This window comes from Cavia porcellus, unplaced genomic scaffold (assembly GCF_034190915.1).
Source record: "Cavia porcellus strain 051 isolate PalLab524CR breed Dunkin Hartley unplaced genomic scaffold, mCavPor4.1 scaffold_18, whole genome shotgun sequence".
NCBI classification, from domain to species: Eukaryota; Metazoa; Chordata; class Mammalia; order Rodentia; family Caviidae; genus Cavia; species Cavia porcellus.
In genome coordinates this window covers 11,077,384-11,103,286 of record NW_026947501.1, presented here as the reverse complement: position 1 = coordinate 11,103,286, position 25,903 = coordinate 11,077,384, and the positions used below count along the sequence as shown (strand labels likewise).

The 25,903-nt window shown below is 33.7% G+C and overlaps 1 protein-coding gene across 5 annotated transcripts in view; it reads left to right on the top strand.

Annotated features, from left to right (window-relative positions):
• The window catches only part of Ppp4r3b (protein phosphatase 4 regulatory subunit 3B), a 75,355-nt gene that overhangs the window by 40,008 nt on the left and 9,444 nt on the right, over nucleotides 1-25,903 (top strand). For 3 of the 5 annotated variants that reach the window (XM_063229422.1, XM_063229421.1, XM_063229425.1), the window contains 9 exons: nucleotides 1,498-1,575; nucleotides 2,566-2,682; nucleotides 7,545-7,661; nucleotides 13,469-13,600; nucleotides 15,198-15,300; nucleotides 18,760-18,801; nucleotides 19,609-19,767; nucleotides 23,505-23,674; nucleotides 25,540-25,679. In XM_063229422.1, the coding sequence (XP_063085492.1) occupies nucleotides 1,498-1,575; nucleotides 2,566-2,682; nucleotides 7,545-7,661; nucleotides 13,469-13,600; nucleotides 15,198-15,300; nucleotides 18,760-18,801; nucleotides 19,609-19,767; nucleotides 23,505-23,674; nucleotides 25,540-25,679 (1,058 nt within the window). The remainder of the gene's footprint in view (nucleotides 1-1,497; nucleotides 1,576-2,565; nucleotides 2,683-7,544; nucleotides 7,662-13,468; nucleotides 13,601-15,197; nucleotides 15,301-18,759; nucleotides 18,802-19,608; nucleotides 19,768-23,504; nucleotides 23,675-25,539; nucleotides 25,680-25,903) is intronic. The other 2 variants (XM_063229423.1, XM_063229424.1) reach the window with 2 other exon arrangements.

Genomic DNA, 25,903 nt, shown 5'->3' with positions numbered 1-25,903 from the left:
AATCTTCAGACAGGAAAGGATGAAGATTTAATCTGGGAGAGACAGAGAAAGACAAAAAATTATTAAAGCTGTGAATAGAAATAAATATGAATTTCTTTATCAAAATGATAAAAAGAGTTGCTGCTATAAATAACAAACAGCATTCCGAGTCAGACTGATAAAAAGATTTTATCTTTTATCAGTGTTCTGTGTTTGAGTAACACCCACTGATGTTTGGTGGGAGAACTGTGCTTTACACAGAGAGCACCGTTCGTGTATTTCTTCATATGTGTGCACCACCGTATTTCATAAAGACTTAAGGAATTGATATCATTTCATGGATAATCCACAGTAGGAAAAAAGATAGGTATTTGAAATATATCCTTTATATTATAGTTAGATTTTGCTGTCAGCTCTGCAGATCATAGTGCTCTGAACATTTTTAAAACATGCCATTCTAATTAAAAATAATGGAAATTGCACTTCATAAAAGCAAAATTTGAAGATGTAACTAAGGTTTAAAAGCACTGAAAAATTCAACAATTTTCTTTTAGCAGGTTTGGTTGTAGATCTTCCAAAACAAATTTTGATATTTATGTCAGTTTTTTTGTTTGTAATTTCATAGGCTGATTTTATTGTAGAAAGTTGGAAAATAAACAAAACAAATTTAAAATCTGTCACCAAAAGATAGCCACAATTAACATTTTAATGTTCTCCTATACTATCAATCATAGTTTTACATTTAAAAATCCTTTAGTGAGCTCAAGGCCAGCCTGAACTACATCACAAGACCCTGTCTCAGGAAGACAAAAGCAAAAACCAAAATAAACCAAACCACCACATAGTTTAGGCTATCATGGTTTTGCTCACTTTGCAGAAACAATTTTTTCCTCATTCTTCACTCTTACTTTTTCAAATAAACATTGTCACTGTTAAAAAAAAAAGCTGTATATTGTATTGTATGTTAATTGTACTTTTAAACAGTGGTTAGGAAATTGACTCATACCAGACCTCAGAGTCACAAAGTGAAGTTTTATAGTATTTTGTCACCTAATTACGTTCTTGGAGACTATAACAATATGAGAATGCTATAGTGGGCTAGAGATTCTTATTATACTTTTATGAGATTTTGTTGTGTTTTACATGGCATTTTAATCTTTTTTGCTGCCAGAATTTGGCTTTCTTTACTGCTGTTCCTGTGCCATGTTTTTCAAATCATCTGTGAAATGGCAGTGAAATCCTTTTTCCTGTTTGAATTGTGTTTAAAGAGCAAATAGACTCTGGAAAAGCTAGAGAAGATAGCAAAATTAAATTATGTGCCAAAGTATCTCTAAATATTTGGGTTTGCTAAACAGTTCTTTAATAGTGGTATTTTTAGTTAAACTAGATGCTGTGCTCTGAAATTTTAGGTTTTGCAATGAAATGCTGTTTAGTTTTCATCTGTTTTTGCAGTACTGTGTATAAATCATGTAAAGTAGTATAACACTTATTTGTATTTCATAATTTCTTTTCACACAGGAAGATGAGAAGTTTTTGTCAGAAGTTTTTGCACAGTTAACAGATGAAGCTACAGATGATGATAAACGGCGTGAATTGGTAAGTTATTTTTGAAATTCAGATTCTTAAAGAGGATTTATTGATTTGGCTTATATAACCTTTAATCTTGAATTTGTTGAATTGTTTATAGTTAGTATGTGATAAAAAGTATGTTTAAGTTGAACTCTAAAGTGACCATTCACAATTTCTAAAAATTTGTTTTTATATAATTTAGAAAACTCTTAGAATGTTTTGGTTTGTTTTTCCCCTTAGTGGAGAATTTGAATGGCTTGTAAATCCCCAAATCATATAAGTGCTTTATATCAAGGAAAACTGCAAAGACATTTTTGCAGTTATAGATACATAACTAGAGATGTTTTTATTTCTAACAAAGAAATGTAAAAAAAAAAAAAAAAAAAAAGTACTTCTTTACAAATTGAATGGCAAGTAATTTTTTTGAAATATTTGTATTTTATTTTTTATAAGGTTTTTTTCAAAATATAAACTCTTTGTAAGAAAAGAATAGAGTAAGAAAAAGCAAGATTGCTTTTTGCTAGATATTTACCATTTTTCAAGCATAATAGAATTTAGATATTCTATAAAATAATGAAAGATTACTAACTTCAAAACTTGGGAGTCATCTTTGGGTAGTTATCAATAGCATATTTGTTTTCTCATTTATAAAATTATTGTTCTAAGGTATAATTTCTGATGGTCACTTATAGTTACTAAAATTGTTTCATGTTTTATAGGACTTTGTGGGGACCCAGCTAGCTCATTATAAGACAGTTTCTATGCATATGCCTTATACAGCATTTCTGCACTGTCGTGTATTGAGAGAGATTCAGTCTTTGAGAAATAATGCAAATTTAACTATTAATAGAATGCTAGTGCTTAATATTTTTTTAAGTAGGTTTTAAGGAGCCATTGTATTGGGAAAAAAACAAGATCCTTCAGAAGGGTGAATCCCAGATCGTAGTAACTAAAATAGTGTGCTCTAATTTATTTTTGTGTTTTTCAACTTCTCACTATAATTTTTTAACATTACAGGTTAATTTTTTCAAGGAATTTTGTGCATTTTCTCAGACATTACAACCTCAAAACAGAGATGCATTTTTCAAAACTTTAGCAAAATTAGGAATTCTTCCTGCACTTGAAATCGTAATGGTAATTATATGGTTTCTTCTCATATTTTTGAAACTGGGTTTGTAATAGATACTTACATTATAGATGGGAAACAATTCATTACAGTCAGACATATTGAATTCTCTCATATATACGCACATAAACAGATATAACCTCGTCTCCCAAAAATAAGACCTGCAGATCAAAAAACACCAGCCGCCGTCAGCCTGTCATGCCTTACCTAGCATCACTGTTTTCTGGGTTAGTGGCTACTCTGTAAGGAAAGTAAGACAAAAAGAGGCTCACTAGGGCTTGCGCTTTTGATCTCTAGTTTTCAAGGCTGATTATTTACCGGCTACATGTTATTTCAGGGGAAACATGGAGCATGTTGGGTAAAGCATATTGAATTTTATAGTTTATTATTTACCTGTTATATTAAATACATAAGAGTAGGTTCAATTTTCAGATATTATTTAATTTGATATGTCAGTATGCAATTATTTCCATATAACATCAGGTAAATAAAAATCCTTCATGTTTTGTTTTGTTAAAATAAGTTTATTGGTACATTTTATATATACATATAATGATCATAGTCATCATAGGGAATTTGTACCTGTACATGATATGTTTTATTCGCATTTTTTCCCAACCCCATTTTCCCTTAAATCCCTCTTCCCCCCTCTATTTACAATGCTTTGTTTCTATTTTACCGTTTCTTTCAGTCCTTTTTCCTTCCTTCTTTTCCCTAGTTTGTTTCCCAATCTAGTTTTTTTCCTTTCGAACAATTTCTTCCCATTTCACAATATCTGTTGTACATGTTGATATTTGTTTACTGTTTCAGTTTCTCATACCAGAAAGGCAATGCGATATTTATACATGTAATGTATTTCACTTAAGAATATGGTCTTAACATGCATTCATATACCTAGAAATCTTTCATATTTATCTTTTTTTTTTTTTTTTTGTCTTTTTCGTTTTTATCGGTACCAGGGATTGAACTCACGACTGCCTGCTTGCCAGGCAGGTGCTTAGGCTGCTAAGCTGAATCCCCAGCCCCTCATATTTATCTTTTTTATGGCACAGTAGTACTCTGTTACATTTTTTAAAAATATATCTTTATGCATTCCTCTGTTTTAGATTGTTTGCAAGATTTAAATATTATAAACTGTGCTGCTATAAACCTGAGTACACATAACATTGTTTTGATAGGATGCTTTTAAAATCTTCTGGGAAGATACTCAGAAGGAAAATGAGATTGAAGTGAATATCTGAAAATGGAAAGATAACCCTTGCTTATATGAATAGTAAGGGCCAACATAGTAAAAGTGACCATACTCTCAAAATTGTTATATAGATTTAATACAGTCCAGATCAAAATACCATTAGCATATCTCACAGAACTAAAGAAAACATTTCTAAAATTTATTTTGAGCCAAAAAACCTTAAATAGCAAAAGCAATTCTGGGCACCAACGGCAAGGCAAAGGGCATCTCAATCCTGGACTTGCAATTATACTACAAAGCTACTAAAATAACAACAGCATGGTACCAGCAAAAAAATAAAACAGATCCAAGAATTAATGGAGCAAATTAGAAAATGCAGAAACAACTCCAAACCCACTCAGCCACCTTATCTTTGACAAAGGAGCCAAACACATTCACTGGAGGAAAGCCTCTTTAATAAATGTTTCTACAAAAACTGGCTTTCTACATGCCAAAGACCAAAACTAGGCCAATGTCTGTCCTCATGCACTAAACTAAAATCCAAATAGATCAAGCACCTATATATTAAAACACAGACACTAAATGTGCTGGAAAAGAGAATAGATAGAAGCTTTGAAGACATCTATATAGGCAAAATCATGAACAAAATCTCAGTTGCACGTGAAATAATATAAAAAATTAGTAACTGGGATCTCATCCTATTAAAAAGCTTTTGCACAGCAAGACAAAATACCATCAGAGTGAAAAGACAACCCACTCCCAGATTTAAAGCCCCAATCCAAAAATAGTCATCTGAGATGAATATACACTTCTCAGATGAAGAAATATAAACAACAAAGAAATACTTAAAAAAATGTTCAGCATCATTGATTGTTAGAGAGATGGAAATTAAAACAACACTGAGATTCCATCTCCAGAAATAAGGGCTAAATGTAAGAAAGCAACCAATAACTAATGGCAGAGAGGCTACAAGGAAAAAGGAACCCTTCCCCAGTGTTGGTGGGAATATAAACCGGTGAAACCACTGTAAAAATCAGTATGGAAATTCCGCCCTCATTTCTTTGAAAGACTTACCTTCTTTGTAACAGTGTTAAATATATTTTATAGGTAACAATAAAATACCTTGTCTTTTAAGACCAGTGAGTGGAGTAAGGACAAACTGAACCAAAAGGGCTAGTATTGCAGATTAGATCATGGTTCTTATACTTCAGTTGTATTTTAGTCATGAATATAAAAAAAAAATTTTTTTTTGTCTTTTTCATTTTTATCAGTACCGGGGATCAAACTCATGACCACCTGCTTGCAAGGCAGGTGCTTATGCCGCTGAGCTAAATCCCCGTGTACGTGTCTGTAGTGTTGGTACATGGATATAACATGTCTTAATTCTTTTTACTACCCTTTTCTCTTTCCTTCCATCTTTTGGTCCCTTTCTTAGTTACATTATTTTGTCATTGGCATTTACTGTATGAAAAATTACAATGGGAAATTTTACTAGTGTTCATTTTAAATAAGTAACCCAATATTGTCAGACTGAAAAAGGCAAGTAAAGAATTGTTAATATCTATTATGAAAATAGTTTTAGCTTTGTATAGTTCCTGAAAAAGTTAATAGATCACTTGCTAGGATTTTCTGGGCCATGCTTTGAGAACTGCAAGAATTACTTTCACAATCTTTGGCTTAGAAAATTAAGTTTTGGGAAAGGTTCAAAAATACCCAAAATGTATTTCAAAAAATGCCTTCTATTAGACAAGTTACAGATTTAGTTACTTGCCAAATCAAGGAGAAAAGACAGGTCCTGATGACCTTTGAGGCTAGTTAGAAGACAGCATTCAGGTTTTTGCAATATTTAAATAAAACTTCTCTTTGGATTTAGGGAGTGGGATCAGTCTCAGGGCCTTTTGTGTATTAGCAGTCAGTTCACCACTAAGCTTACGTTTCAGGCTCCTGTCTGGATTTTTTTTTAACAACATGTTTAAAGCATTACTTTATAATATGTCCTGTCTTGGGTTAGGGAGTGGTATTACTGGGGATTGAACTAAGGGCCATCACACTGAGCTACATTCCTAACCCTTTTTAAAATTTTGAGCCAAGCCTGTCACTAAGTGCCCAAGCTGGGCTTAAACTGCTATCCTGTGGCCTTTGCCTCTCAGGGTGCTAGAATTACAGACATGTGTAACCACCACTAGCTGTGTGCTTATTCTTATGTTTAAATTCTATGACTTTTTAAGTGTTAGCTTATATTAATAGTTATAATTTCATTATTACCATAACATAAATTAACATTAAAATTTTCTGCTAGCTTATCAAATGTCTCTGAGGTGCTCTGGCTTAGGTTCAAAGTACAATAGTATAGCTTGTTTAGGAATCTCGTGCCCAGAGTTATGATTAAACTATGGCTTACTTTAAAAGAATTGAGGTGGACAACACACCCCCAGCAGTTTTGGAACAGGAGACAAGGATGGCCGATTCTGCTTCTGGCACATGTTGGTCTCGAGCAAAGTCCTTGGTTCCTCTGGTCCAGTTTATTCACCAATAAAACAAGGAAGGCATCAGGTTAAAAGATCAGTCAGATTCAGGTCTGTGCCAGTGCCTTGGGATGCTGACTACACTGGCAAGGTAATTCTGTATATTACTGGATTATGAAGTGCCTAGAAATTTTCATCTCCTCAAATAAGTTTTTCATTTTAGAAATTTGAGATTAACTTTGATTGTAAATATTCTATATGCAGTTCTTTAAAAAAAATTGTATAATATTTGTGCATCTTCATGGAGTACATTATGGTAATTGAATGCACATATATAATACAGTAATCAAATCAAGATAATAAGCATTTCAGATTCTTTAGCCATTAATCACTTTTTGTCTTTTGGGAATTTGATACTCTAGTCATTTTGAAATCTTCCATATTGTTTTGGGGTTTTTTCAGTGTTTATTTTTTTATTAGGGCATATTTGCTATACATAATGACCGCATTCTTCATGGAGAGGTAATACATGTATGTAACATACAATTCTTTTTCAGCCTTTTCCCCTCTTTCCCTTTCCCTCCATCTTTTGGTTGCCTTCACTTTTGCAAAAGTCTCCTTATTACCTATTATCTGTATTTTACTCTGTTCTTTCAAATTTTGGTTTTTAGTATAAAAGAAACCATGCAATGTTTAGCCTCATTGTCTGACTTATCTCACTTAGCATTGTGGCCTCAAGGTACATTTGCTTGTCTACAGATGACTCAAGTTTTTCTGTTGTCGCAGAGTAGTACCTCACTGTGTTTGAATACTCCATTTTCTTTGTCTATTCATCTGTTGATAGATGTATAGGCTACTTCGAAAGTTTAACTATTATGAATTGTGCTGCTGTATATATGAATATGCATATCTTTAATTCTTTTGGGAATATACCTAGAAGACAAAAAGCTGGATCCAGTGGAATTTGTAGTTTTAGATTTTTGAGCAATCTCCAAATGTTTCTTTTTAATGTTTTTTTTACCAAAAAAATCAATCACCTGTCCCAAAATTACAATATCTATGGAAAGACAGGAACCAAAGGATGGAGAGATTATGTATTTTAATTACAGGTCAGCATCTTAATTCACATGCTTGAGAAGTAATGCATGGTTTTGGGAAAGAAGAGAAGAATACAAGAATAACTTAGTTTTTAATCTACCTTTGCTTTTATCAGGGCATGGATGATTTGCAAGTCAGATCAGCTGCTACAGATATATTTTCTTATCTGGTAGAATTTAGCCCCTCTATGGTTCGAGAATTTGTAATGCAAGAAGCCCAGCAAAGTGATGACGTAAGTAGTAATGCTGCAATTCTATGTGAACTGCCTTTGGAGTGCTGCTTACAAACTTTTGAGAGAAATCTTAATTTTGGAATAATATGAGTTGTGACTTTGGCCACTCAGAATATGTACCAATTAATTTGTTCCACAGGAAAAACATCCACTTCAGTAGTGGAATATATTACAATCTGATCAGATTTTTAAATAATGATTTTTTTTAATTTGAAGGTCTAATGTAATTTTAATCCCTTTCAAGATTTTTAGGTTTATCAGTTACAACTTAAGCCTTTATCAGTTACAACTTAAGAATTTGCTTTCACTTGTTCATTATTATTCAATTGGGAATGAAAGTTTTAGTAGTGATACCAGTTTTGTGTCTTGCCACTACAGAAATAAAATTTTTATCTTAAAGTAATTTAAGGGCAGGGCTAGAGATATAGCTTAGTGGCACAGTGCCTGCCTGGCAAGCACAAGGTCATAAGTTCAATTCCGGGTACCCCAAAATAAATAAATGTACAATTATAAGTGAAAATAAGTGTACAATTATAATTTAAGTACTGTATTTTATATTTTTAAAATTTAGTGTTAAATATTTAATTATGCTTTGTGTAATTAGTGCCATTTTATTTTTATTTTAAAGAGAATAGAAAAATCAGTCAGCAAACAAACAAAAAAAAAAAAAAACCCAATGGAAGCAAAATAACAGCAACAACAAAAAACAACAGCAGAATAGATTTTGCAAAACAAGGTGATAGTAATATAACAATGGTTGTTATATTGCATATTCTTACCTTCAAAATAGTTGCTCAGGTTACCAGATACAAGAATAAAACAGTAAAATGGAGCAAAACATTGGATTTCAGAAACAATACACAAGGAGATCCCCCTCAGTTGCCATAATGCATATTGCTATCCTCCAAATAGATGCTCAGACTACCAGTTTTGGGCCTGCAAAGTTAGGCAAACAATGCAAACATTAAGTTATTTTAATTTTAGTAAAGTTGCTATCATCTCAGCCTGAGTTCCTTTGAATCAGCAGTTGCTTATGAAGGTGGGCGGGGTTGCTCTTGTGTCCCAGTCCACTTGCAGGCTGGCTCGAGGGAAGGTATGGATTGGCTTCTTGATTCTCTTCCCGTTTCTCATGGCTGCACTGGCTCATGGGAAGGCAGGCATGCTTTGGATTCTTTGTTCTTTTCCATTATAGCCTGGGTATATTGTATGCCCTACCATCTAAGTTTATGTAAATATAGTCTGGGTCATTTACACAGCAAAGAAATAGCCTAAGGATGCTGTGTTCAGAACATGTCCCTGACATTAAGTCATAGATGACCTTGTTCTCAGGTGTACTATGTTGATGTGTTTTTCCTGTGGCACATTTTTTAATCCTACAATAATCGTTAGGATTTCTATTTTTTAAAAAATAATGAAAAAGACTTGCAGACAGGGATAGCGGATTGATAACAGCTAGCTACAGAGGTTCCCTGAGATAGTCAACTTAGAATTCAACATAATACAGCGTGGGGAGCTCCAAACAGAGGGAGATGAATTCTCTCATCCCAGGAAGAAACTAAGGTGAGAGGAACCAGTCAAACATACAATCCTGGTGTTATTTTTGGAACAGCTAAAGGTTCAGTGCTCCCACCGCAACAGGCGACTTGCCGAGCTGTCTGAGGTCCCACCACTTCGACTCACTGGAGGCGCAGTCACACTTAGTCGGGGGTCGGCCAGCCGAATGGAGAGCTGAGCTGGCAGGGAGCCTGTGCATTGACCTGTGGTGAATGATGGGAGTGGAGCCATTCCACAGAAAGGGGGGCTCTGGTGGAAGACATTCTGGGACTAGGCAGGACTGGCAAGTACAAGGGGCAGCAGTGACTTCAGTCAGTTGTTCCCTTCCCAAATGGGATTGGTAGAGTGAGCTAGGCCTGGGTCACGCAACCCAATAGGCTATCTGAAATCAGTTACCTACCACGGCAGTATACACTAACGCAGTGAAGCCCCACAAGTTTGACTAACCCGGACAGGAGGCGGCACACAGCAATACAGTGCAGGCCTCAGCAGCTTGACTGCTCCAGAGAGGAGGGGCCAGCATATGCTGCCCCTGTTTGCAACTCCCTAGCATAGGGCAGTGGGAAGGTTCACCAGCCAGAATGTTTCAGAAGAATTGTAACCAACAGAGAAAGAAAATGGGGCCTCCTGGAAGAAACAAAAAAGATGGGAAGAGGAAGCAACAACAAAGTCCCCAGGTCCCAACCCTGAGAACACTGACCCAGGACAGGTAAATACAAAGGAGAATGAGAACAGCAAACATGCAATATCAGACATGGCACCAGTGGAAATAAAGAGATACCTTTGGGACCTCATAGACGAGTTCAAAAGTGCAATATTTAGCCAAGTAAAGCAAGATATAAGAAGATTAATAAAAGAGATGGTGAGCACCCCTCAAGCAGACACAAACAGAATAAGGGAGGAATTCACACAAAGGAGAAAACCATTTCATGAAGACTATAAAGAAAATAGAGAATACATAAAGCAGATTCAAAGAGATTACCAGCAAATTAAAAACTATGTAAAGATGGCAAATCTGCTTGAAAGAAACTAAGGATAGATTATCCAAACTGGTTTAGCTCAGCGGCTTAAACATCTGCCTTGCAAGCAGGCAGTCGTGAGATCGATCCCTGGTACCGATAAAAAGGAAAAAGACAAAAAAAAAAAAAAAAGGATTATCCAAATTGAAGAACAGTTTTGCGATGTGGGATTATGAAAGGAAAAACTTTTAAAAAATAACAAGGAAACAAGCAATAACAATACAAAAGCTAAAAGACAAGAGGATCTACAACTTGAGAACAAAGAATGTGAATGAAGAATCAGGGGTACAAACAAAAGAACTACAAGGCTATTCACAGAAATAATTAAGGAAAACTTCCCAAACAAACGAAAAGGAAATGATATTCTGATGTATGAGGCATACAGAACTCCAGCCACCTACAACCAAAACAGAGCTACACTCAGGCATATAATAATCAAGATCCAGAAATTCAATATATGAACAGAATATTAAAAGCTGTTAGAGACAAGAAACAGATCACCTATAGAGGAAGGCCCATCAGAATAACGGCAGACTTCTCAACACAAACCATCAAGTCAAGAAGAACCTGGAGTGAAATATTCCAAGCCCTGAAAGAAAATAACCTCCAACCCAGATTGATATACCCTGCTAAACTGTCTCTAGAAATTAGTGGAGAAATAAGATGCTTCCAAGACAAAGAGGAACTTGGGAAATTTGCAACCACCAATCGACTCTACAGAGAATACTGCAGGGCATTCTAGACAGAGAGAAAAGTACTCAGATTTCAGGAAACAGTGCAGAGAGGCCTCAAAGAATGGACTAGAAAACAGAGTGAAGGAGATAAGCAGACAACTGATGGCAAAAAAGAGCATAACAGAAATGAGGCAAAGAAGGTTGGTTATAATCTCTAATTTAGATGGCCTTGATACACTAAATTAAAAAAAAAAAGAACTACACATGGAGTAGATCAGGGGGCAGGGTCTACCGAAATGCTATTTATAGGAAATATAATTAACATGAGAAAGAGTACATGGACTGAAAATCAAATACAAGGAAACAATGCTCTATGTGACAGAGAACCAGAAAGTAATAGGGGCAACTAGACCAGTATTTATGGACAGGTTGGAAAGACAGGCTTTAATAGGTAAAGGAATACAATTAGAGATCAAGTGCAGGAGAGACAAGGTTCGGAACCACTTAGGTAAATAGGTTGCTCCCCCCTCCCCCAATTTAAAACTAAGGGTTGGTGAGACCTAAAAATGCACAGTGCATCCTGGGGAAGTGAAAGAGGAGGGAGAATCTTAACTTAGATAGATTTTTTTTTTGATAGATTTTATTTTTTCTCAGTTTGTCTACTTGCTTTAGATTTGAGAGCACAGGCAGCTATCTCAAAAACATCAGGATATAGCACAGTAATCATCTTTAATTTCCTGTTGTCTTAATCTGGAGCGCTGTATGACTTACACTGTTTTGTCATGACTGATCTAGTTGAATCTGGTTTGTATGATTCCTCTTTGGTATAGACAGATTTTATTCAAAACTGGTATGATTGATGGTGTCAAGTCTGAGAGTGTGGGCAACTACACTGAAGATGACAAGACTCTACGATACACATTCTGGTTTGATAACTGCCTGCTTTTGAAGTTTTATACTATACACAAAGTTCTTTTTTATTAATACTGTTATGTACTGATATATTCAATTATACTATGTCTGATGATATAGCCAGTTCTATTGAAGATAACAAGAGACAACACAGGAACTATGGTGGAGCTCCTTGTACAACGGTCTTATATGTCTTTTTTGTTTCATGTGTTTGTAGGAATATGTTTTGTTTTGCTTTGTTTTGTTTCTCCCTCTAATATAGAAATTATAGAGATACATGTTAAAACTCATGCCTGTGTAGAATCTATAGGCAGTTTGTGAGAACTGATCTTTTGACACATGAGGAAATGAGCAGATACTTTGAAGAGAAAGAGACACTACAGAACCCAGTGCTGATCCTGGAGTGTCATAATGTGAAACCCAGCAATAGTATTATTCTTTGTTCAGAGTGATATTAGCCTGCTTGGGTTTGTTCAATCTCAGCATAATTGAAGATATGGATAACTGCATGTATGTTTAAGTGTATAGGATTAATAACCATATTTCTAAGTTTTTGTTGGATACTTGAACACAACTGGTTGCAGTCTCACTGTTTCAATCCCTACTTTATATGCTCCACTTTGGTGTGTTGAATGACTGTTTGTAAGAGGACAATCTGTAATCATCAACTAGTGATTTCTTCCTGTTTATTTTCTTCTTTGAAAGTATGTATGTATGATTTCTACCCATTATCTGTTTTGTTTAGTCTTTCTTTAAATAAAATTTTTTTTTTAAATGCAAAGAAAGTTTGTAACTGCAAACTGCTTCATAGTTCCTTTATATTAAAACTGAAGCCCTTGGGGCTGGGGATTTAGCTCAGCGACATAAGCCCCTGCCTTGTAAGCAGGCAGTCGTGAGTTCGATCCCTGGTACCGGTAAAAAAGAAAGAGACAAAAAAAAAAAAAAATACTGAAGCCCTTTACTAATGTAACAGTAAATGTACTTGACATCAGAGATTAATATAGTATCCCCTTGCTTATCTAAGAAGAGTTGTACCCTTACAACTTCTTTGGGGGAGAGACTAGGAAAGGTTTTTATGTATTTATATATGTATTCTTTTTTCTTTCTGTCTTTCTTTCTTTCTTTTTTTCTTTTTGAGACAGGGTCTCACTATGCAGTTCAGGCTGGCCTTGCGCTCACTTTATAGCCCAGACTGGTCTCGAACTTGGAACAATCCTCCTGCCTCAGCTTCCTGAGTGCTGGGATTACAGGTGTGAGCCACCATACCTGGCTTATTCTTTTTTGTTTTAAGGTCAAAATCTATGTCTTTTTTGTTAGAAGCTAAAAATCTATGTTTTTCAGTTATATGATACGTCATCATACTTGTTTAGCCAACAACAAAATTATGCCTGAGGATGAAACCTAGAGTAAGAATGTGTTGGAACCTCCAGTGAACAAGAACTTCTAGAAGATGCTTGTTTTCCTCTTGTCTTAAAACTATGGCATTCTGCTCTTTCTTTGTTTCTAGGACTTTGAGAAACACTCAGAAGGAAAATGTTTTAAATAAACCCTTTCATTCTGTTTTTTTCTTTTTATTCTTTTTTTTTTCTTCGGTTGGCATATTTGTCTTATGTGCAGTTTTAGTCTAATGGAACGTGTTATCTTGCAGGATATCCTTCTTATTAATGTAGTAATTGAACAGATGATCTGTGACACTGATCCTGAGCTAGGTGGTGCAGTTCAGTTAATGGGACTTCTTCGTACTCTAATTGATCCTGAGAACATGCTGGCTACAACTAATGTAAGAAATTGCCCCAAGATTATGTTTTTGTCTGCTTTAGTAGTAAAATTTTCGGTGAAAAAACATACTTCAATAAGTATTCATATACTTAATATTCAACCAACAGTGGTCTTCTTGTAGCAGTTTCATTTGTAACAAGTGCAATATTGTAACGTATTAAAATCTTAATATAATGATAGGAATACCATGTATAGTCCTGACGACTTAATGCTAACTTTTTAAAAGTTCACAAAAATGTAGATGTATGTGACATTACTGAACTGTATATTTTAAAGTGATAAGATGGTAAAGTTTATATTAATATGACTTTATCATAATAAGAAAAGAAAAAGTTGAATTATTACTGAAGGATTGTAACTACCTAAGGTATAAAAAAGCATTTCAGAAAGTATTCAAAAATATAAATAATGGTTACCTAAGTATATAAGAATATTTTCCTTAATGAAATTCCCACTTAATTAGAAAGCACATCCATCATTTTTAAATTATTAGAAATGTATGGCCCCAGTTATGTAAAACTTAGTGGCAAAAACATAAAAGGTGTTTTTTCTAAATTGTAAAGTTTTAAATTTATTTTTCTAAAATACTTCATTTTTATTATTAACTTATAGTACAAATCTGAAAAGTAAGCACAAAACTGGCAGTAAACCATGTAAAGTTTTCACTCTCAAGTGAGACTACAAAACAATGCTAATAAATTTAATGTCAAACTAGAACCCAGAGGCAGAAATTTACTGTCACAAAGAGAATAGTACACAGCAGGACTGTAAAAAACAGGACAGCCACATTGGAAAACATTTGATTGTGTTTATATAATTATTAAATATTCTGAAATAGTTCCCTTTTCTTCAACAACAATCAACAAAATGGATTCTAAGGATGTTCCTGGGCATTCCCATTGGCAAACTCAGCGCAACATAGAGTTGATTAATCCAATGATGATCCAAAAACAGTTTGTGAAAGCATAAACTTTTTAAATGTAATGAATAGATCTAGATTTCTTCTTTTTATCTCATGTCTTGATATTTGATTCAGTAGTTTTTAAAATTCACATAGGTGGTGAAATACAGGATTCTAAATTCTAAGCAGTTAATCGTATCACTTGGTTTTTTGGGGAATTTTTGTGTTTGTTTCTTTACTAAATTTTTTTTCAGGAAAATATTTAAATGTTCTTTTTACTTTTAAAGATAATAGTTTTATACAGTTTTTGGTTGTACTGGAAAGACATCAACTAATAAAACAAGTGATTAGCAGTGGATAGCTCATGTTCTAATTCAATTGTTTGGGGTTTTATTTGTGTTTTTTATTAATCATTTATTTATGGTAAGAACTCTTAAAATCTAATCTCAAGATTTTCAGATGTGCAGTAAATTTTTGTGGAAAATTTTTATAGTGCTATCCTTTTTCTTGATTTCATTATATATATAATATGAAATAGCTTTGATTTTCATGCTATAAGTGTAAGATTGAAGTGAATAGTACCAATTTGGAATCCTTTCATAGAATCTTAAAATATTTATTGTTCATGTGTAGCCTGCACTGCTCTTAGTGGTTTTTAATTACCAAGGTAATAATTTTTCAAAATTATATGTTTCAGAAAACTGAAAAAAGTGAGTTTCTAAATTTCTTCTACAATCATTGTATGCATGTCCTCACAGCACCACTTTTGACCAATACTTCGGAAGACAAATATGAAAAGGGTAGGTTCAATTTTTATCTTCTAATTTCTGTTTTTTAAAAAGGACTAAATAAGTATTAAAACTAATAGACTGTTGTTTCGTCCGATAGAATTTACTATTGAAAAGTAGTACAAGAGAGATATAGAAAAGTACAGGCAGACGAGCCAGGATCTTCAGCACAGGAGGTTGTGCTCAGCTGGAGCAGCGGTTGCCTTCATTAGAAATCTAAGGAAACCGTCTTCTTGGAGAACAGTTTGGCAGAGGAATCCAGTAAAAGCCCATTTTTTTCTCTGCATCAGGATCAGAAGTTGGATCAGTCAAAAATCTGACTAAAGTTGATACTGATTTTATAAAGCAAAACAAAGCATAAGCGTTGTAAACATTTTCTTTTTTTTTTAACATTTAGTAATGATGGACATTGAACTGAGGGAGTACTGAGCTACATCTTCAGCCCTTAATTTATTTTGAAACAAGATCTCATTTAACTTGCCCAGGTTTTCTTTGAACTTGGATTCAGACCTGCCCCCTCAAATAGTTGGGATTACACGTTTGTACCACCAAGACCTGCTTGCTTAAATATTTTAACTTACTGTATAAATGTTTAGTCTTATGACATATAGGAACAAGGTTGTTTATATTTTTTTTAGTATATAATTTTTATTGCATTTCCATACTTGGTTGCATAAATTACATTCACATTTATAAGATGCAAATAGTGGCTTCAGTTGATAAAAGTGAACTAGAAATCTAAAGATATTTTTGAAGTGTCTGTTACTGTGTTTCTGAGTTTATTCCTCCAGGTATTGAAACTTGTGTGTATCTAATTTGGAGCAATTTTCTAGTGGATTTCTACTATATTAAACTTAGCATATATTCCAGTTCTCTTAAATTTCATCAGTGTGTAATATTTACATTATCATTTTATAATCCATACTAGCTTTCAACAAAAGACTTGATAAGCACAAGGGGTGATTGAAAAATATGGTTAATGTTTAAATATAAAGCAGTTTATTACAATAAAATCACAATTTTATTACAATTAAAATTACAAATAAATTACAATTTATTACAACAAAATACACATTGCCATTAATTCCCCCTCAGAAATTCCCTGTTTCAAACACACTTACCATTTATGCCACTTTCTCTGAAGCAAACCTGCAAGTCTTTTGTGAGTGTTTTTATAAGGCAAATGACTGTTACCATGGAGTGCCATCCAGTGGGAAGACAGGCTCATAAAAACATTACGGTATGCTTCATCCATGTTACTCACTAAATCTGGTATTACAGGACTTCTGGCTCTTCCCCAAAGTCAAAATGACCATGAAAGCTAAAGCTTCAAATTGATGCAGGATGTTGAGGCAGCCACCCAAACACAACTAAAGATACTGACTAAAGTGGACTTTCAGAACTGCTTTGGAAAGTAGCAAGAACAATGAGATAAGTGTGTCTGAAACGGGAATACTTTGAGGGAGATTAATGGCAGTGTTGTTTTACTGTAAAATTTTTTTAATTTAAACATTCGCTGTATTTTCAGATCATACTTTGTATACAAGAAAATTAGTGAAACCAGAATGTCAGAGCATCCTAAAGCGTTAGTTACTATCTGAAAATGTTGGTAATCAAACAAAAGGCAAGGTAGTGTTTAAAAATTAATAAAGTTGTAACACAGTCACACTCTATATAATATCATTAATATCTTCCTGATTTTATACCTGGGAATTGTGTGTGTATATGCATGAAAGGTATAAGAACGTTACTGTATTATTTATGGTAGGCAAATGAATAAAGGATGGTATATTGATATAATAGAAAAGGGATATATAGCAGTTAAAATATTTAAAATGGATTTCATCATTTAAGCAAGTCTCAGAAATACAAAGTTGAAACCAGGCTTGGTGGGACATGCCTGTAATCCCAGCACCATGGAAGACTGAGACAGGAAAATTTCAAGCTCAAACCCAATCTAGGCAGTTAGGCAAGACCCTGCCTCAAAAATAAAGAGAACTGGGGGTGTAGCTTAGCTTGAAGACCTTGGATTGAATCCCCAGTACCCTAAAATAAAGTTGAATGGGTACCAAACCACATCCCAGATTTTATTGCAGAATGATTACATTTATGTAAATTAAATTATGAATGTGTAATGTGCATTTCAAACCACTTCAGCATACAGAAACATACAAGTAACAATATAACACAGAGTCTTATATTCCCAGTTGGCTTTATCAAAACTAACTTGTCATACTTTTTTTCAGATTTTTTTAAATAAACAAAATAGTTGAAGTATTTGTATACATCTTTAGATTATCATTCCTAGCTTATCCCCACTCCCCCATTACTCAAAATATGCTGAGTTTGGAGTTTACCACTTCTATATGTGTTTATAGTTATGTTATTAGAATATTTATAATGTATTTTTTCTATTTTTATTTTTTATATATTCAGATTTGATAAATTTACTTCTGTTATAATATTACTTTGTATTTTTCCTTCTATCCAGTGCTGTTTTTGAGATCTGTTCCCAATGATAGCTCAGAATTCTTACTAATTCTTTCATAGTATTATCTTTGAGTATGCTGTAATTTAACCATTTTCCGTCTGATACAGACATTTCGAAATTTTTGTTATTAAAAATAATCCTCAAACTTGGTTCATGCATATGCCTGTAATCATAGCTACTTGGGAGGCTGAAGCAAGGAGATCACAAGTTTGAGGCCAGCTTGGGAAACTTAGCCAAGAACATGTCTCAAAACATGAAAAGGTTAGGGATGTAGCTCAGTGGTAGATTGCCATAAGATTTCATCCCAAGTACCATAATAATAATAATAATGATCAATTATGTATTCCTACATTTCCCGTACAAATATGTTTGTATGACTCTAGGATAGAAAATATCCTACATCCTTTATTTTAAAAAATAAAAGCATAAACATGATTGAGTTTTGTTATTCTGAAATTTTCAAAATTCTCATTTTCCATTTTAAAATATATAAATCAGACATCTCAATTTTTTAATGTTGAATAGAAGATAAAAGATTAATCAGTCTTATCTCTGGTTGTGATCTCACTTTTTAAATCAGAGTACTCTCATTATATTGTCCTTTAATAATTCCACATCTATACCCAGTTCTATAAAAGATTGGAAATGAGTGTGTAATATTAGACCAAAGCAACTAGTTCTTTAGTTTTGTTATTGTTATTCTTTGTTTTTTGGTTTTTTTCGCCCTTAGTTTTTTTGAGACAGTCTAGCTTGGTGATTCAGACTGGCCTTAAACTCATAGGAATCCTCCTGCCTCAGTCCCAAGTGCTGGGATTACAGGCAATACACAATGCCCAGTTTAAAACAATCCACTTTTAATGGTCAGTATGAGGCTAAAAGAAAAATATAATTAAAGATGGGTATTATATATTATTAAGTACTAGGTAAACATTAAATGTTACTAAAGTATTTTACTTTGATTTTTTTGTTGTCATTCTTAGATAAATTTGTTGGGTCTAACAAAAACAACACAATTTGTCCTGGTAAGTAGAGATTCATATTTTTGAACAAATGTACAGTACAAGCCTTTTCTCAAAATACAATGCGACTATACAAGCCTTATACAAGGCTAAGTAAACGTTATTTTCAAAATAACAACAAAATCCAAGAATAGGCTTGCTTTTTTCCCCAGAATTTGTTTTTGTTTTTTTTTCTATAAATTAGCAGTTGTTTTATAACCTTGGTTTTGAAGATTTATTTTTAAATTTATAAACTAAAACTATTTAGAAACTATACTTTATGATAGTCTGATGGTTATCATCTATAACCTGCAGTCTGTTGTCCTACTTTGTGAATTAATTAGTTGCTGTTTTTAAAATCGTTGAAAAATCTCAGTGTCTTATTTCCACTTGCTTTTCAAATACTCAAAATATTCCCTCCAAGAAATGTGTTAAAAGAAACCATATGAATTTTTTTAAGAAATTTGCATGACCTACTTCAAGAAAAAATTTGAGGTGTTTATGTATTGTGGGCCCCTTTATAGATTCATTAATATTGAGAACACTTGTCTAAAGAAACACTATTACTAAGGAAACATTTACCATTTTGTTATATCTATCGTACTGAGTCTTTTCGTAACACTTTTTTTACACAAAAGCGTTAAAAAATACTTCATTGGTAAAATTGATAATGCTTCCAGCCTTCCTAATCAAAATGTAGAATATGGCCTTTTTAACTGATGTGAAAATGGAGGAAATATAGTAGAACTTTTGCTCTAACATATAGGATAAATTTTATTTATTCTGTTTAGATGTGCTACAATGTTTTCATGAGATGACTTTCTTTTGTAGATAATTATCAAACAGCACAGCTACTTGCCTTAATTTTAGAGTTACTCACATTTTGTGTGGAACATCACACTTACCACATAAAAAACTATATTATGAACAAGGACTTACTAAGAAGAGTCTTGGTCTTGATGAATTCCAAGCACACTTTCCTGGCTTTGTGTAAGTAACAGTTTAATAAACAAGATTGCAAGGTGTTTTAAGAAACATTTTTGAGGGGAGGGCATGATGTCACATGCCTATAATTTCTGCACTCAGGAGGCTGATGCAAAAGGCTAATGAGTAAGAGGCCAGACTGGGTTACATACATACTAAGTCCAGGCCTGCCTGGATTATATAATAAAACCTTGTGTCAACAAGAAATATTTTTTAGAGTTAAAAGTTAAAGCAACATATTTGGAAGTTACAGTATTTATCTAGAAGTGTATGCTATTATATGAAATGCTTGTGATAATGCCTGTTGTTGGTTTGGGTTTTTGTTTTGTTTTTTTTTTTTTAATAATGGTTCCCCATTCATTGCTCACATTTAGATTCAGTTAGCTTATGTTTTGTTGTAGCACAGTACTATGCATGTATAGTGACATTTCACTAATAAAACCAGCCCTGGTGTCTTTTCCATCAGCTTCAGTGAATCATCATTTGGTAACTTTATCACATAACTCTACACAGATTGTTGCACCATTGTCCAGTGATAAGTTGCAGAATTGTTACTTTTTTGCCACTCCAAATTATACTGTGGCAACTAGCCCAGTGTACTAATCTTTTCATACTTATTTATTTTGATAAGATGGATTCCTATTTTATATATTTTAGTGTATCCTTTTAAATTTTAAAATATAACTGCCAGATGACTCTTCCAAAAGCTTGAAATACTTGACCTTCTCCCAGCAGTTTCTTGTGGGTACGTTTCCTTTTCCCTCCCACCTCCCTTTTCTTTTTTCTCTTTCCTCCCCCCTCTTCCCCCTCTTCCTCTCCCCCTGCCCCCTCTGCTCCCCTCTGCTCCCCTCTTCTCTTTTCTTTTCTTTTCTTTTTTGATTTTTGTTTTCCCAGTACTGAGGAATGAGCCCAGATCCTTTGTACTAAGTTACATCCTCACCCCACCCCAGTATACACACGCATCACCACCATTTTTTTGAAGATAGAATTTCTCCTCTATCAGAACTTTTAAATAAATGCTATAAATCTGATGCTGGAAAATGTGGTATTCCATTTGCTTTCTAATTTGCATTTTCTTTGATACCATCTTTTCATAGTTTGCTGTAATTTGCGTTTTTATGTATTGTGAATTGCTTGTGGTTTTTTCTTAGAGATCTTTGTATATTAGATATATTAACAATTTATGTTTTAAAGGGAAATGTCTCAGCCTTTTGTCCATGCCTTCACTTATGTATTTTTTTTAAAGTTGGGAAAGGAAAGGTTTATTTCTTAGAGATTTTGGAGCTTTCAGTCCATACTCAGTTGACTCCAAGGCAGGGTGGCATGGCAGGGCTGCAGTTCGTGGCGGCTGCAAACAGCTGTGCATGCCTTTATTTACGGCATTGTTTTTCATATAACTTTAAAAATTCTTCATGACAAATATGTCTTGCTATCTTTTTATGGCTTTTAGGTGTTTTGTCTTAGGACATAGATGGCTTAGATGATACAAATATTCTCTTCAGTCTTTTTTTTTTCTATTTAATCACCAGCTTATATTTATATATAAAGTATGACCAAAATCTGTGTTTGGATATGGTTTGAAGTGATAATCTACTTTTATCTTTTTAGCTACCCAACTGTGCTAACAGCCTCATTAAATAAACCATATTTTCACACAAAATTAAAACATCACTTATACAGTAAGTTAATACATATACATGTATCTTATTTCTGGGCTACCTGATCTTTCATCTCAGCAAATGAAACAGTGACAATGTTTGTGTCTTTATATTTGTTTCAGAGCATACTAGAGATTAAACCAAGACGTTTACACTGACCTACACCGCGAGTCCTTTTAATTTTCATTTTGAGATGGGGTCTCTCCGAGTTTTCCAGGCTGGACTCAAATTTGTGATCCTCTTCCTTCAGCCTCCAGAGTAGTTAGGACTATAGACATGTGCAGTCATGCCTGGCAGAATGTTTATTCTTACATCTTACGATATATTTCTGTAGTAAAGTGTAATGTATACTAATCTCTTCCCTTTTCATAATTTTCTTGGTTTTCTTAGACATTTGTTCTACAAAAAAACTTAAAAACATTGTATATTGAAAGGATAGATCTCCTTTAGGTCTTGTTCTCTTTTTTTATAGAGTCCTTTTTGATGGTTATAGTATAATCCTATTAATATGGATATAACCTAGCGGAATGGATTTCCATTATTTAAATATTTATATTCTTTTAGGATTCCCATTATTATAAACATTGTTGTTATAATCATAGCTTTGTGTCCGTATCAGTTTATTTCCCAGCATTATATTACTGACTTTTTATTCATACCTTTGTCAGAGCTTCAGTTGTTCTAATCCTAAGTAAACTGTTTCTTGCTCTACCACAAAGAAAGCAGTGATATTGTAAGCCTAGCACTTCTCCCCACACTTGTTTGGTGTCCCAGTTAACGTACGTTTTTACTTTATATGGCCTATTTCTCTTTTATTCTCAGACAGTATTTAGTACCTATCCTAACAGGTCTAAATTCTTCCATCCTTAAATAGAGGGCTGAAATGAGAGACCAGCATATAAAATCAGTAGCCTTAGCTAATGGTGTTTGTAGACTAAATTAAGGGGAAGTGTGACAAGTTAAGGGTAAATAGATATAAAACTAAAGGACCGAAGTTTTGGTTCTTTGTGTTCCCTAAGAATTTTAGTAGTAAAATATTGCTAAATTTGTTTAGCTGGAGAACCCCTTTGCCCAGGGTGCTGGGACTCACACCTGTGCTAGACAAGCTCTACTACTGAGCCATACCTCACCCCTGTTTTGGTTAGGTTTGGTTTGGTTTTTATAAATAGAGCCTGGATCTACCAGTGTATATTTTCCCAAGTCAAAACAGAATTGGTGAACAACAGATGTCATTGTAATGCAAAAGAAATGTGGTTCACAAATGATTTCCATACTAAGGCAAGGTATAATAGTGCCACATTCCCCAGGCTTGGTCCACAGGTAGTACAATGCGTTTGACTGTTCCATTGGGCAGCTTGAACTATCAATGGATAGCTATTTAACATAAGATAAACAGAATTCAAATCAGAGACACTTGGCAACAAAACATAAGAATTACAACCCCATTGTAACACTGTGCCACATCCCTGTAGTCTCAACCCTCAGAAGCGTGAGGCAGTAAAATCACAAGTTCAAAGCCTGCATAGGCTACATGGCAAATTGAAGGCTAGCTTGAGCTACGCAGTAAGACCCCTCACAAAACAGAACAACAAAAGCCAACTGCATTGTGAGATTCTGTCTCCAAAAAAATAGAAAAAAGTTCAAAATCTCCCATGTTACTAGCAGCCCCTTTGACAATATTTTCAGAATTTTGAACTACCAGCTTCCAAAGCCAGAGAGGCAAGGCAGCCTTAATCTCCTGGATGCCTACTGGATTTCTATGCCCATGCTGCGTCTCCACTGATTCTGAGCTGCATTTATTGCATCCATCGACTCTGCTCTGTTACCAGAAATTGTATTCTGTGGGTCTTGTATAATTTTTCCCGTCTTTTCCATAGAGCTTACCACCTTGGAAGTTTATTTGTCTCACAATAACAGTTCTTTTTTTTCTGTTGTTGTTAGCACAGAGTTATACAGGTTTTAAGCTATCTTTCCAAACTATATTTTTCAAAGCACAATTTTTTTTAGTGCACAATTTTACTTTATATTTGAGAAGAACAAATGTGTTGCTTTTATTAATATCAGCTCTTCTGTATTTTTAATTAGGTGCTCTTCGTTTTATGAGGCGGATAATTGGCCTTAAAGATGAATTTTACAATCGTTATATCACCAAGGGAAATCTTTTTGAGCCAGTTATTAATGCTCTTCTGGATAATGGGACTCGGTACAATCTGTTGAATTCAGCAGTTATTGAGTTGTTTGAATTCATAAGAGTGGTAAGTCTATTACAGTAACTACATATGAAAGAACTACATATGTAAGTGTATGTAAAAGTAAAATAATTTTATTTAAGGAAAATGATTTCTTAATTCTTATTCTCCAAAAATTTATTCTGTGCCATACAATCTATTTCTAATAAACAGAATTTTTTTAAAAATTCAGTTACTTTTTTAATTATTTGTCACAGTGTTACAGTGCAGTGATGCATTTTCTATTTTTGTTATTTTGTTGTTTGTTTTAGTGCTAGAGGTCAAATCCAGCTTCTCATGCTTGCTAGACAAGTGCTGTAACACCGAGTCACAGCCTCAGTCCAAAATTTTGCAGTGTGAAGTTTTTTAAACCATGTTTATTCAGTTTTCTCAGTTCATCTCTCAGTTCGTGTTTCACTGTCATGTTTAACATGTGTGAATGTCTTGAGTAGTCATGCAATTTGTGTGATCTCTTTTAAAAAGGTAGTTCGTTGTAGGAGTAGTGATAAAAATGAATAGAGAAACTGAAAAATAATTTCTTCAGTGATCATTATCATTAATATAGCATACATGAAAGGTAGGATGAATTCCTGAAATTTAAAGTTGAAGAGATCAGCATGTTTCATGGACTACTATAACTTAGTATCGCAGTTGAGAAGATGAAGATACCTGAAGTGATTGATTCATTGACCTGGATGCTATTTGCAGGCATTCATACAGTAAGCACTTGAAGTTGAATCCTAGTTTAGTTGTCGTAAAATATCTGAAGAGACCTGATGTGAATAACTAGGGTAAGACAGGTAACTATAGGACTATTACAGTAAATTTATCATCCTGCACATATACATGTAGAATTCATTCCACCAAGGAAACGATTACATAGTTGGAAAGAACGTGAAGTCAAAACTAGAAATTCTCTAGTTTTGGAAGGAGAATTTTTCTATAAATCAGATTTCTACTGATGATTCACTGTTCTCATATAAAGATTGTTTGTCTCACTAGATAGATTATTTTTGTACTTGCCAAGAATATGGTTTTTGAAAGGATGAAGAGGATAGAAGTATAGTATTTGCCTTTAGAAAAGAAGGAACATGATTATGTGACTAGATATCTGAATCCAAGCTAACAGTATATTGTTCCAATGAATTAGAACTTTTTTCCTTTAAAAAACTGGTGCGAAACTTTATACTAGACAAAATAAAATACATGGTTCAGAACCCCATCCCTGGTTCCATGATTGAATGTTTTCTAAAAATGACTTTGATAAGTTGAATGCACTGAATGGAAAACTTAACTTTGTGTTCCTTCTACAGTAGAAATGCAGGAGTAGAAAAATGGCATTCCAGATAGTTTATTAGATCTGTGTATGTAATGTCAGAGGAATCTAACCATATTATTTATTTAGATAAGACTCCATTTTGATGGCGGTTAAACAGAAAGGCCCCTGTTTGTTCAAAATTATTTTAATATCTGTCTTCTAAAAAGTTGTGTGCTCTTGATGAAACCATCCAACCTCAGAACCTCAATTTTGTTCTTTTGTAAATGAGTATAATAAAATTTACTTCATAGAATTGTGAAAATAAAATGAAATAGTATGTGAAAGTGCTATTTAAATTGTAAAGTGCTTTATAAATGCAAATAATAGGCATAAACTGAATCTGTTTGCTGCTTGAATGTTCTTTATGGTCCCTACAAAGAGCTCCAGTGCATTGTTCTTTTTTCCAAGTTTTCTGTGGAGTCCTGTCTCATGTATAAAGAAACCGAGACATTTAGTTTTGGAAGGTAATTTTGAAAAAATTTTTGATTAGCTTTGAAACTATAAGAAAAAACCATTTTATTTTTCTCCACAAGCATTGTATTGTATTTGAAATGTAAATTTTGTGCTTATACAGGAAGATATCAAGTCTCTTACTGCACATATAGTTGAAAATTTTTATAAAGCACTTGAATCGATTGAATATGTTCAGACATTCAAAGGATTGAAGACTAAATATGAGCAAGAAAGAGACAGACAAAGTCAGAAACTAAACAGGTATTTTTAAGTACATTGCATTTATACAAAATTGTTTACATCCTTTAGATATTATCTGTGAAGTTTATAGACGAATTTTCTCTCTCTCACTAGATAGCTGTAGTTACGGGTAGGCTGTCCTCCAGACCCTAGATGCATTATAGGATAAATTATTGCTTTGTATGATAACTCAAGATGAGTGTTTAGTGTTTATTACATGCAAAATATTTTAGAGAGTTCTCTGT